Source organism: Eurypyga helias, unplaced genomic scaffold (genome assembly GCF_000690775.1).
Source record: "Eurypyga helias isolate BGI_N326 unplaced genomic scaffold, ASM69077v1 scaffold11347, whole genome shotgun sequence".
NCBI classification, from domain to species: Eukaryota; Metazoa; Chordata; class Aves; order Eurypygiformes; family Eurypygidae; genus Eurypyga; species Eurypyga helias.
The window spans coordinates 17650-31360 of NW_010259847.1; the positions used below are offsets into that span (position 1 = coordinate 17650).

The following is a 13711-nucleotide window of genomic DNA, read 5'->3' on the forward strand; positions in this document are numbered from 1 at the left end:
CTGAGCTTTGTAATGAATCCTGCTGCTTTTCTAAACCACTGCAATAGCTTTTTTAATCTTTTTTTTTTTTGCAAGGAGGTTGCGGAGGTCAGGATTTATAATTCTCATTTTATTGACATATTTTCTTTCTGAAGCTTGTTGATTTCTCTGAGGTAAATAAATGTGAGTTCAGGCAAAGTTTATTTCCAAAAAAATTAATTTGAGGAGCCAAATGTGTACAATAAGCAGGTTAGAGAAAAATCTACGATCATTCCTCTCCTTTCCTGAGCTTGTTTTCTTTATTCTTTACAGGTCAGGTTTTTATTGCTTGTACTGTTTATTTATTAAAATGGTACAACCTGCCCACTAACAGAATCAACTTCCTCATGCTGTACAAATACTTCTCTACACTTGTACAAATACTTCGGCTTGTTATGAAGAGACCGTGTCTGTGAGCAAAATCATTGTGCAGCCTGTAAGCCTGTATCCCTTCCAGTAAGTTCAATAGCTAAAAAAGTATCCACAGTTGTGAAGTTTTTCTGCTTTTTTAATGTGTCTGGAGGTCATAAACATATCTTGCTCAGGCTGAAGAATGGCTGTTGTACAGGGAGAAAGCCATAGGACTGTGTTGTAATGGGTGATGGAGGAATGGAAGAGGAATTACATGTTTGTGCTGCACTGCTGCTAAATACTATTTTCTTCTTTCATCTTAAAATTTTATGAAGGTTTTCCTCTACCAGCCTTTCTCTGCCCATTCATATTTCCATTCCTCTTCATGTCAGCCATGGCAAGTTTACTATCGTGCAGTTGTGGGCAGCGTTTCACTTAAGAGACCTATGTTTTTGGGGAATAATGACAGCCCTTAAGTGAAATATCACCAAAGGGAACTTCATTTTTGGAGTGTTCCTGGAGGGTGTGGGATCAACTTTGCTCTGAGAGCTCAAAAAACATGAGCAGCGCAAACAGAACTTGAATTATACAGATCTTCCAGATTTGACAGGGAAGGCACTTAGGCAGCAAGAATGTTTATCCAGATTAGTGAAAACAATTAGGACACTGTGGCTAAAACAACATAGCTGTTACTCAAAGAATGGCATTAGATATTATTAAATTAGAAGCCATGTGCTCCTTCAGAAGTTACTGACCAGATGAGATCCAGCAGTATTATCTTTTAATTTTTGATAAAGATGCTTATCTTAATTTTTATAGCAACTGTAGCTTTCATTTAAACAAGAAGGTGGGCAAGGTCTACCTGCTGCAGAGGACATGTTCCACACGTCTGCTTTGGGTGATGCTTCAGCTGAAGTATATTCTCATGGTGCAATTACTTCTCATCACATGGAGAAACAACAGACATCACAGCAGCTGGAAGCCACAGAGCAAGAACATGAAATCCTCGTGTTTCCTCATATTAATAGTTGTATTTTTAAAGTTTTTTTTACTCTTGCTGATGAGTAGTAAGATTTCTTGGGAAAGAGAAACCATTTTTCTCAGCTCTAATAAGCAGATTAACATACAAATCCTTGAGTTGCCTGATGTGTGGGTATAGGAAAATGGACAGAAGAAAAAAAGGAAAATGTGTTTTGTGAGACTACAGAGCCTGTCTGTGGGTGTTGTAGCTGAGAGGCATGCTTTGGCTGGGCTTCAACCCATCTAACCTGAGAGCTGGTGGATTATTGTCTAACGTGTCTTACACATCCATATTTTCAGGCTGCGACCTGCCCAAGAGGACAGATTGTAGCTCAAATCTTCAACTGGAACAGATACCTCAGTCCCTCTCTCCTGCCTTTTCCCATGGCCAGTAATAAATGCCCAGTGAAAGGGTGTAAGAACAGGTATTAATAGATTTCTCCCATCCCTTTCTAGCTTCTGGGGATTGAGGATAGCAGCCATTGATAGATTTATTCTCTGTTAATTGTCTAATGTCTTTCAAATGCATTCATACTTTTGGCCTCAATGAGTTCCACATTTTAATTATATTGTGTGAAGAGAGGAAACAAAGTGCTGTAGCTCCATTGACATCAAACAGAGAAGCAGTTGTGCATCCAGCTGAGAAATGTGTTACTGGTGTACTTGACGTGTGTTTATAATAGGTTAACAGCATGCCCCTCTTTCATATGGTAGTAGGAAAGGCTGAATGTGATTTTAAAGTAACAAGGCTAGTACAAAATTTAGCCTTAAGAGTAGTAGCAAAACTTTGTTTTATCTTTATTATAAAGAATTATGAATATAGAAAAGCACATTAAATATTAAGGTTGGTGACCTGAAAAATAGGTCGTACACTTAGCTGTCCAGAAGATGTGTGTGCATGTAAAATCTATTCCATCTGTTTTATCTTATTCATAGAGAGGGAGAATTCTAGTTATATGACTGAGCATATGAAAGTAATTTCTTTTTATAGCCATTTTGATTTCAGTCTGCCTTTACAATCCTCTAAGAGAAAGAGGAGGAATATTATGAAATGTTTATTTAAAACTAATAAAACAGAAATTCAAATATTTTCTATGTAGTGAACAAAAATATGTGAATGATGAAAAATCTTGCATGTTTTATTTTTGCTGGAATTTATCTTTTTACCCTATTTAGCTTCCCGTATGGCAATGAGTAGGACACAATGGATACTGCATTTTCAGTAGCTTATTATAAGGCTCTAGCTCTGCCTTGTGCTGTTTGCTTTTGTGGCACCTGCAAGCTTTACCTGCCAGCCTTCTCTCTAGCACCCAATGGGACCAGAAGGAATTGCACAGGGAAACCAGCAAGGAAAAGGTCTCACCTGTTTGCATATAAATCTAGTTGTTAGCTTGAGTCTGCTTCAGTATGAATCAGTGGTGCAGGTCTCCTTGGCTTCAGAAGGAGTATAATGAAATCAAAGATATCTATTAATTTTTTTCCCCATTCCACTGTGTGTCATCTCTTATATCCATGTTTCCTACTTAGGAGATTCCCAAAGATCCTCGTTTTTATGAGGAGGATTGCTATTGGCCAAGGAGCTTGGAAATGTTGATGCTGATTTCTGCTTTGTGGTTAGAGCTGGTATACGTTTATGTACAACAGACAAATACTGTATAGACGTGGTCATAAATAATTCACCATTCATTTCAACAAGAGGAAATTACATACTACATTATTCAACAATATACAAAGACACTGCTTGTTGTGTAAAGAGAGTAATACTCTGCCAGTGAACTGACAGCAGTTTTGCAACTAAAATATAAAAAGACATAAATGGTTTATTACCAACTCAAATTTCATAACTTTTATTGTGTCTGCAATTCACATCCTTCTGCTTTCTGTACTGAAAGACAAAAAAGGTGAAGTATATCTGTGATTATGTCTGCTGGAAATGTTGAATGGAAGAAACCAACAAAGATGCTGCAGATGTCTTGATTTCGTGGGGTGAATGGGAAAATCGAGAGCTGCTTATGCTGGGGGAAGATCCTGGCCTTCTGGTGGGCATCCTACATTTCATGGTAAAAGGTTGGGGAATGAACTTATATTAAAGTCGTCTTGGTAAGGAGAAGGGAGTGGCATTAGGGAATTATATCCTGACTTTCATGTGTTAAAAACAGTTGTGTTTTTTTATTGCATGAATATGGCAGTGGAAAATCATGTAAAATGGTATGACTGCAACTAGCCGTTATTAAAAAAAATAAAATCAACTTCTCTATTCTATTAGCTGTGTAATATGTCATACTGCTCTGTGGTAGGTTGTCAAACAGATCATCTAATTAAGCAGCCTCTTGTAGTGTGTATGCATAAGTTGGCAGAGTTATGGTTGGTGGTGGAACTTTAAATTTTCCCTCATGACTGGTGTGATTAAGATCTCAGTTTTACTGTATTCTAAGCATATTTATTTTTTTTCCCCCCTTGTATCAGCTTCCCGCTAAAGTCTTTTCCTCAGCGGTCACAGATGTAGTTAACATGCTTTTTCCTTGAGTTTATAATATTTGTAACTGAGTTTCACGAGAAGTGCCTGCACCTGGGAAGTGTTCAATCAATTCCAGTTCGTTTTATTAACATACAAATGGAAATGAAATAGGCCTGAGAAGCTTGTGTGTGGTTTTGGTTTTTTTTTTTTTTTTCAAAGATCCTGCTCCCTGTATCCATTAATGTATCTCTGATGGCTCTGTTTAAAAATTCGAGAGTTAATGTCAAAAACACAAGTGTTGAATTGGTTCTGTAAGACTATCTTAAATAAATCTCTCCTGTCGCTATCACTGAGCAAGTTTCAGATCCCCGTTAGAAGGAGAGCAGAAAATAAAATGGATTTATTTTTTCTCTAAATACACAGTGCAAAGTAAGTAGTCCCTCTGAAAACACACCGCAAGGAGCTGGAGAGCAGCGGTCTGGGAGGAAGTTGAGATGCTCACTGGGTGTCAAAGTGGAGGAGTTCTGGGTGGAAGGTTTACACTAAAACAAACATGTAGCACGTGATTAACTTAGTTGAAGTGATGTTGTAGGCTACCTTCTGGTTACCAGATCTATGTGTATAGCTACCACTGTAACCTCTTCTTTGTGTATTGTTTTGAAGAGGTGCTTTTTTCATCTCTCTTTTCTTACCCTCATCTCAATCCTCTCTTTTTCTACAGCTGTTTTTTGGGAACTATCTCTGTCTTCATAATTTCCCCATTCCCTCTGTGGATGATGTCAGAACGTGCCCTTCAGTCTCCTCCTGCCTACCTTTGCTTCCTCTTTGAAAAACTTTGCTCAGGTCTTATTGCTGCCTGAAATGTTGACTTGCAAAGGGGAAACTTTCCACTTGTCAGGACCTCTCATCCTCCTTCTCTCCAGCAATTAGGACCATCAGTGTTCAGACAACCGTTGAGCTCTTTCCTGCTTTAAATCTTGAATCCTTCTCTCCCCTTGCCTTTTCATAACTTCTCTTTTTCTTTTGGACATTCTTCTGGGGGAAGGATATTTTATACATAAGAAAGCTTAAACTTTCTGGTTTTAATATTACACATATGAATCTGATTTAGTCTCTGTAGTCATTCAGAGTTCTGTCAAAATCATCACAGGCCCATTTTGAAGACTAGTTCTTTGAGAAGTCTTATACTGACTTCTTTCCCTTTGGTTTAAATACAGTGAGTAACGATCATGCTGCGATTTCTGTCTGCCTCATCTGACTTGTAGAATAAACTCATTAAGGAAATGAACTTATTTTTGTAGGAAGATATTTTGCAAACGCTTTTGTTCAGTATTTATCTAAATAATTATTCTTGAGCCCTTGAGATACAGCCCGCTTGCTGTGATTGCAGAACTTCTCCAATATGTGAAAGTATTAGGTGGGAAAAACATCAAGAATACAAATAATTTTACAAAAGCCCTTTGTGTCATACAAAAATGCAGCTATAAAAATAATGAGTAATGAAGGATCTGAAGTGACTGCTCCATTTGACCTGGACACTTTTGTAGGAATTAGCCAGGAGTTACTATCTAGGGTTGTATCAATGTTTCTTAAGGATTCAGAAGAAGAGTTGAGCTAAAGGCAAAACAGCCAAATTCTGGAACTTATAATTAGTAATGATTATACTTCTGTGATTTGGTGTGTTGTAGGACTCGTCAGAGGACGCTTTGTTTATTCATTGTATCATCATGAGAAATTATTTTCATTACTGGTGACTTGGATATTACACAAACATGCTCTTCAGAAATGTGGAAGTCTGTGTTGTTTCTCAGGAGCCCGGGAACTGGAAGATTTCTGCTGAAGGCAGAAGTGTGAAAAAGGATGAGTTAAGTTAAATGTCTTTGGGTGGAACAAAGGGCACTGGAGGATAGGGTAGATAGATGTTTGGAAATAATGCAGACAGGAAAAAATAAAAAATCTGAGCCTTAAAAGGAAAGATGGGTTTTTGTAGAGAAGGAACATCTAGTGTAGACCCAGGGGAGGGAGCCACTTGCAAAGAGTAGTGAGAGAAGAATTTGTACATGGTTACTGAGAAGTATTTTAGCTTTGAGAATTATACTTGTATGAGAACTATACTGGTGCGGATTTTTTTTTTTTGTTATTCTGATAGTAAGCTAATTTTTTGTAAGTGTAAATTATCAAACATCTCTTCTATTTCATATTTTGATTAAAGTGACTTGGAAAATATATTTTCATTTAAGTAGTAGAATATTGCACCTTTAGATATCCCATAAAGTAATGACCTGGTTCTCCGGTCTAGCGAAGTTAATTATAACACAGATTAACTCCATCTGAAAAATAATTTAATTAATTAGCATTTCATCATCCATAGTCCTCTGGGAAAAAGTTATTGTTCTGTTCAGGTGAAGCTGTCATGCTCCTGAATTCTTCCAACTCGTTTTATCTGCAATAAAGTGTTATATGATATCTCTGGAGTCCTTCATTGGCCGCACACAGAAGGGGCAGTCCTTTTTCCTGTTCTTCAGAGGCAATATTTAGCCTTTTAGTCACAATATGGTTAAACCTGTTTGTTACTGAACCTTCAGGGTAACTACACAGGTTGATACTGCCTGTGGAAGGGCTGAAAAGGGGATTGTGGCAGACCAGGTCCCGCGTGATGCTGAGAAATTGAGGTATTGAGGGGGAAAACCGGATCACAGCTTTCATGCTTATCCACGTTGGGTTGGACAAGAAGACTCACTGGAGCCTTAAGGTATTTTTGTTCCCAGGAACTAAAGGGAAGTTCTGTCTTTAACAGGTGAGAAAAGCCAAAATAGAAGTTGCTTACCAGAGCCATACATTACTTACATCCCTTAGGTTTTCCCCATATTTTTCTTTTCCTTTTCATTCTATGCCAGTTTATTGTTTTGCCTCTGATTTTTCAAGGTTGTTTTAAAACACTTCCTGTCTTTAGTTGCCCCAGAAATGTATTTCCAGAAAATAAAAATATTTTGTAGTATATAGAAGAAGGTATATTATCAGAGAACTTTCGTATTTGATAACCTGGCTTCTCAAAATGAGTGATTTTGACCTTAAAATGTGGGTACTTCCAGTAAGGTATTTAACAAATCATGAAAACGGAAATTCTAGAGGAACTATGCATAAGCATGCTTTAATTCAGACCATCCTTAAGCTGATCACTTGCTTGTGACTTTAAGTGTCTCTGCTGAGTGCTGTCTGGAAAGGCAAGCACGGAAGCGCTCGAAGCAAGACCGAAGCTTCACTTCAAACAGCTCTGATCACTTTTTGGCTATAAGCAGGCATGGTGTTGGAGTGTCTTCATGGGACCATGAGTGCTCAAGTCCCTGCTCATGGTGACTGCCTTATAGCAAGGGGACACCCGCTCCAGCAGCTTCTGCATGACTTCTCTTGTGCCAAAGCGCATACCATTTATGAGGCATTGCTGGACCCAGGGTCTTGCCTTGAAGCTGCAGGACTGTGTACATTTCATTTAATGAACACACCTTGCCATTTTTAAGGAGTACCATGTTTTCAAAACATCACTGGCTAGGAATGCTGAAAGTATCTTGGTGACTTTGCGGTGCGTCGCGGGTGGGTACCCTCATCCCAGAATCATTTGGTCCTGAAACCAGAGATCCTGTCATGAGCCTTTGCTCATGGCTATTATTTAATCCCTTCTATTTTCTGACTGTTCTGCTTCTGGCTTTTGGGTTTTTGTGTTTGGCTTTTTATCTCATATGCTTGAAAGGGAACTGTTACTTTATCCTTGTCCTCTTAACTAGGTTCCTACCCCACTTTAGAACAGTTAATTTAAGGTCCCCAATGCAGAGATAGAGGGTGGATATTTAAATCTGTGTTACTGGACACTGTCCAAAAATGCTTCCAATATTTAAACCTGTGTTACCGGATGCTGTCCAAAAATGCTTCCATGTTTAAAGAGCAGATTAAGATCTGCTGGATAGGTTATGAGCTGCTGAGGGAAGTCGTATAATGTTACCTGTGGTAGCAACTGTTTGTTGATGTGAGCAGATGGGTGATAGGAAAGAAAGGGCAATGCACTGTGAACTTGAAGCCAAGCGTTTCCTGGGTTTAATATCATGAATGTTGTAATTATTATACTTGGCACATAGAAGGCATCTTTCACAGAGAGTTGTGAAATTACTTATGGTAGATTATACTTTGCTAAGGCTTTGAATGATGGTGAACGTAGCTATTATGTCTGCTGTTTTGTGTGTATCTATATATGTGTTTTTGTTTCTTTAGGCTGTACAGTGCAAGTCTTTGAAGCCGTCACTGCGAAGATGAAGCTTCCACTAGCAGCAGTGTGGTTTGGAACCCTCTTGTTTTAAGAATACCTGGGAATGTCTACCCATATTTGCCTATTACAGTGTAGATCAGAGGACAATGAGTTATTTTTATTTTTTGCATATTTTCACGCTACGTAACATTTCCCATTTTGTTCAATGGGAAAAACTTGAAGTTTTCTTCCTTCTCATTTTGTTCAATGGGAAAAACTTGAGCCAGCTGATTCTTACTTCGCCACATTCCTCTTACTGAGCCAAATTCTTGAAACCGCATCCACGGCACATCTATTTTTGTGTGTTGGTTGCTGGCTTTTTTTTTTTTTTTTATTCTTTATATGACATATGTAACTTTTTGAGTGCTTTTATCTTTTCTGGTTTGAACCTGCCCTTTTGCGTCGCTGAGTAGTCGTAGAATCACTGACGGTATTAAATCAGCCTTACAGAAGATGACTCATATGCTTCAGCTGCATTTTTATGGCTGTGTTTGGCTCATTAATACAGGAGTTCAACAGTAGTAATATGAGGTATTGCATTAATTGTTGCATACATTTATTACCAAATGACTTGCACAGACACTGTTTCAGATGCCGCGGACCTAATCATAACAACCAGAAGTGTCCTGTTTGCAAAGGAGAAAGTAAGATCCCTTTGTACGCTGATAGCAAGCAGATGAAGTTGCTTGCAGTTCTGGAAGTAAGGACTGATCACAGTGAAAGCTGGAATGGATTTTTCTGCTTGAGGAAGGGGAAGCTATGCAGCTTAATATTTGGGTTGCTTATAATGACTCTAGTGATGGCATCCTACGTACTGACTGGAGCTAAACATGGCCTATTGTTAATACCATCTCCCTTCCATTACGGAGCTTTTGCTAGCAATCCAAGCTTAATGGACAATGAAAGCCTTAGTGACATGAAAGACCATTACCAGCCTTCTAAAATGAATATTTCATATGTAAAGGATTATCCAAGCATTAAATTAATTATTGACACTATTACTTCAAAGATAGAATTTATAACGAGACAGCGCCCTGATTTGGAAGAGCTGAGGAAACAAGAGCCACATGTAAGTATGAATTAAAGTGTCTCTGAGCCTGCTCTATACTTGCTTATTTCAAGACTTTTGGGTCAGTCCTTTGCTAAGATAAAAAAAGGTGCAACTGCTCAGATGGTCCTACAGTGATTTATACCATCTAGAGCCTCCTGATTACACCACCTGAGAAGCTGATATTGTAGAGCATGTCCTTCTGAACATGGGCAATATAGATGTGTTATGTAAATGGTCTTGACACCTGAAACAGAAAATCAGGCAATCTTCCAATAGCTGTACAGTCTTACTGCATTTTTAGCTTGTCTCATGGAAAATCATTCTGACATATTTCCCAGTCACCTTAAATGATAAATAAGAAAGGAGCCTCTCTAATAACTGATTATCAGTGTGCCTCCCTGAAAATCCAGTCATTGCAAACCTTGTATTTCAGAGTTAAAATCTGGAAGTGAATTTGATTTGACTATTGCATGTTTGACTTCAAAAATCAATTCTTGGGGTTGCAGGGGAGTTGGGCGATTATTGACGTCCTTTCTGGCCTTAAAATTGAAGGATTTCAAAATGTACTTCTCTTCCAGTCCAGCTGTTTGTACAGGATTTGGTTCAGGGGTCATCAGAGAAATAAGTGAGGTTGACTTTGTAGTTAAAAATAAGGGTTAAAAATGTCCACATAATGTTTCTGTTGAGTTCTCTGTGTGCTAAGTTAAAGTATAACTGTCAATCTTTTGCTGCCTTGACTGAAATTGTTGTTCTTTATGTTGCAGATGTTTTCAGTAATTCCTAATAAATTCCTTCCAAATAGCAAGAATCCATGTCATCAGAAGAAATAAGGGAGGTTGACTTTGTAGTTAAAAAAATAAGGGTTAAAAAAGTCCACATAGTGTTTCTGTCGTGTTCTCTGTGTGCTAAGTTAAACTGTCAGTTTTTTGCTGCCTTGACTGAAATTGTTATTCTTTATGTTGCAGATGTTTTCAGTAATTCCTAATAAATTCCTTCCAAATAGCAAGAATCCATGTTGGTATGAAGAGTACAGAGGGAACACAACCACAGATCCTTATGCAACAAACTCCTATGCACTGTATTCAAAGCGCTTTCGAACCATATTTGATTACCTCAGGAAGGTATTTTGGAACCACTTGTACCATTATAAGGACAAACACTACCGACTGCGCTGTCTCCCCCATTTCTACATCATTGGGCAGCCCAAGTGTGGGACGACGGACCTGTACGACCGGCTCAGGCTACACCCCGACGTTCGGTTCTCAGCAATCAAAGAGCCACACTGGTGGACAAGAAAACGGTTTGGTGGGTAGAACAAGTGCTCTGGTACCTGGGCAAGTTGTCTCTGTTAAACTTTGACATTTCTTGGGTGAAGTTTGTGGATTTGCTTCCTTGAAACCACTGGAGTTAATGGTTTTGAAAAAGCCAGGTGATAGATGTTCGGTAGGTTCCAGCCTGCTTTTGTTCAATGATGTTTTGGGTTAAACCTTGAGGTGATGCACATTTCATTTGGTTTATTTGCAGTTATTGGGAGAATCTAGAAAAAAATAAAAACACTGGATAAAACCAACGCAGTGAATTTGTAAGAGCAGGAAGAGGAACTATTAAGTTGTGATGGGAGATTGAAAGAATCGCAATGATACTTTTGTGCTGCAGAATTCTGTACAGCTTCTTTTACATGACTAGATGATGGGTCTGTATTTGAAATGGGGGTGGCTTCAGTCCTTATGGTTCAATAAATTTAGCTGTGCTTTGTGGTCGGAGCTCTGGTAATGTTGCAGCTCTAGTCAAGCACTGAGCAGTAGAGATGCTCTGCATGAGAAAGCTGTCTTACACCGAGGAACCTGCACATATTTTTGATGCTCTTTTCCTGGGTGACATCAATGTTTCATGAAGTGAACCTTCCTCTCTGAAGGCAGACAAATAGTTGAGGTTATGGCCTGCTGCAGCAAGGCATGTCCACCCCTTGCGATTGCATCTTCCAAGGGTGCCTGAGGGCTGTGGGGCTGAGCACGTCGCTTTATCCATCTGAAGTGTTTATGTCCTCCTTAATTCTCTCTTCCCTGGGCACTGAGGAAAGTCAATCTTGTGGGCAGAGACTAGATGAGATGCAAAAGATGTGTTTTTCTTGACTGTTGTGTGCTTAGTGTATCCTCTAAATGCGGGTCCATATACTTGCTATATTCCACCCAAGCTCTGGATTTTCCACGTGTTGGGTCAAGCTGTTAAGTTTGGGTAAGCCCCCACTTTGTGTGACTTTGGTATCAAAGATCACAGGCTTTTCAGTGGTATTACTATGTCTAAGAGGAAGACACTGGGTATTTTATGGTGACATCTTCATTTCTGTTTGTCATTTGCTGTTGCTTTACTACTGACACTGCCTTTGGAATGAGGAAAAAAACTAGCACTGTGGGGTAGATCTTTTGGTGAGGACTTTGCATCATTACTTTCCTGTGGTGCTTTTCTAAGTTTCATTGAAATCGGAAACTATCTATTCTAATGAACTGGTGTAGCTAACAGCAAGGAAGAACACTTTCTGAGGGCCCAGGACACCTGCAGTTCTGCTTCTGTTCTTTATTTTGTGGTTGTACCTTCAATTCCTTCTTTCTTCTGCATGTGGTGTTGCTGTTTCCATCTCTTTTCCCTGCGCCCTGGAGCCCAGGAGAACCTCTGAGCTCCTGCAGACGAGGGCTTTGATCACTGCTCAGTGAGGAGGGCTCAGCCACAGAGCCAGGATTTCATACTTGTCATAGAGAAATGGTTTTGCTGTGTTGTCAGGAGGCTTATTTTCTTCCTTTGAAAATGCCATAAGAGAGTAGAGAGAGAAACTTTTTTTTAAGTGCTAAAGCAATATGGTGAAAATACAGTTTTGCTTTTGAGATAATTTTGGTCCGGTTTAGGAGCACTCCTAGGAGGTGCCAGTGTGAATGGGAGAGCTGGGTGAGTTACAGAGTCAGAGAAGCATTGCCGTGCCCCCTGAAGCCCCACGAGAAGGCACTCGTTCATCACAGTCAGAGTTTGACTGAAGACAAATGATAAGAATTACCTCCTGGCCTGAAGGTGAAAAGTCGCATCATCGACGAAAGAGGATTGTAGACTTGGACACTTTCCAGCGTGAATGCTGTGCTGCTTGGCTCTGGGTGTGTAGGAGCAGGGACTGTCAGCAAAACCATCTGTGGGACATCGTGTCTGCCATAAGAGTGCTGGCGAGTTTGGCTGAACCAAGCTGATTGGTTAAGCTAAAAACCTTTATACTAAATAGTTCTCTACACCTGCATTAGCCTCAACATAAATGTTTGGAATTAATGGTGGAGGACGTAGTGCATCCAACATCACTAAAGCAAGACTGAACTCTACTAAAACGCAGAACCAGACCTACCAAACAGACAGAAGAGTGTAAGAAATCAGGCTGGAGTGCATTTAATTTGAGAACAAGGATGAATTGCTATCCCTGTGCTGGCGTTCACAAACCCTCCACTTGCACAGTCTCCTGGTTAGCCACCGGGGACCGAGTGCAGATCCTTGAAGAGAACTTTCTTTGCATAATTAAATTTTTTGAAGTTATTTTATAAATAGGAGGGAGATTGTGGAGATGACCTTCTCATCATCTCAGGCTGTCTGCCATGGAGGATGAAAGATTTAGTTTTGTTCCTGGTGACTCCTTTCTTTCTGCCACAACAGTACATTAGCTACGGGTGGGGAGAGGGAAAGACAAATAGACTCATAGGTGAAACTGAGACAACCCCCTTTGTAAGCCAGCTAGTGGGAATGACTCCTATGCTCCTGGCTATTGGTTTAGTTTGTAACACTTATCTGGAGAAGAAAGTCTTTGTTCTGTGTCGTTCTCTGATTTTTATGAGATTGACTAATTTCAGCTGAAGCTAAACAGCCCTCCTGGGGAGGCCCTGTTTCACAAATCACTGCTTTCTCCTTCTGCTGAGATGGTTGATGCTCCACAGGACTCTGTCCCAGCTTGACTGTCTCTTTCCTGGCTCTTAGCCACAATTTCTATTCCCATGAGCAGGGTGGTAAAAAACCAAGGTAGTCCGTAGCACTATGCTTGTACCTTCCCCCCATCCCCCCTCAAAACAAGTCAAAATACACTGCTGAGCTTTCTTCTACCCTCATTAAATCCCACTTTCCTAAAGGGGAAAATCAGAAGGAATGGACAAAAGAACTCACTTGCTGAGCTTTCCTCACACATAATTGATAATTATTGGCCTTGCAGGAAGAGGAGAGGGAGAGCTGAGAAGTCCTGCTCTATACTCTTAGATTTGCTCCTACTCTGCTGCCCTCGCAATACTGTCCTTGACCTCTGCCCGCTCGAGAAACTCTAGGGGCATGGTAAGAAGCAAGAATGCAAAGACGATCATGGAGAACGTGTATAGAAACTGGATAAGTGAGACTAGATTTGGAAAAGAAAGTGAGAAAAGGAGTATAAAAATCACAGATGTGGCTCAAGTTGCTGAGAAATGTAGGGAGAGGGTGATACTGAACACACCCTGAAGTGTAGGGA

General features: G+C 39.7%; 1 protein-coding gene across 1 annotated transcript in view; it reads left to right on the forward strand.

The window, feature by feature from the left end:
- The first annotated feature begins 8625 nt into the window (after nt 1-8625).
- CHST15 (carbohydrate (N-acetylgalactosamine 4-sulfate 6-O) sulfotransferase 15) overlaps nt 8626-13711 on the forward strand; it is a 19185-nt gene continuing 14099 nt past the window's right edge. The window contains exons 1-2 of the mRNA XM_010154791.1: nt 8626-9213; nt 10161-10500. Coding sequence (XP_010153093.1) covers nt 8626-9213; nt 10161-10500 — 928 coding nt within the window. The remainder of the gene's footprint in view (nt 9214-10160; nt 10501-13711) is intronic.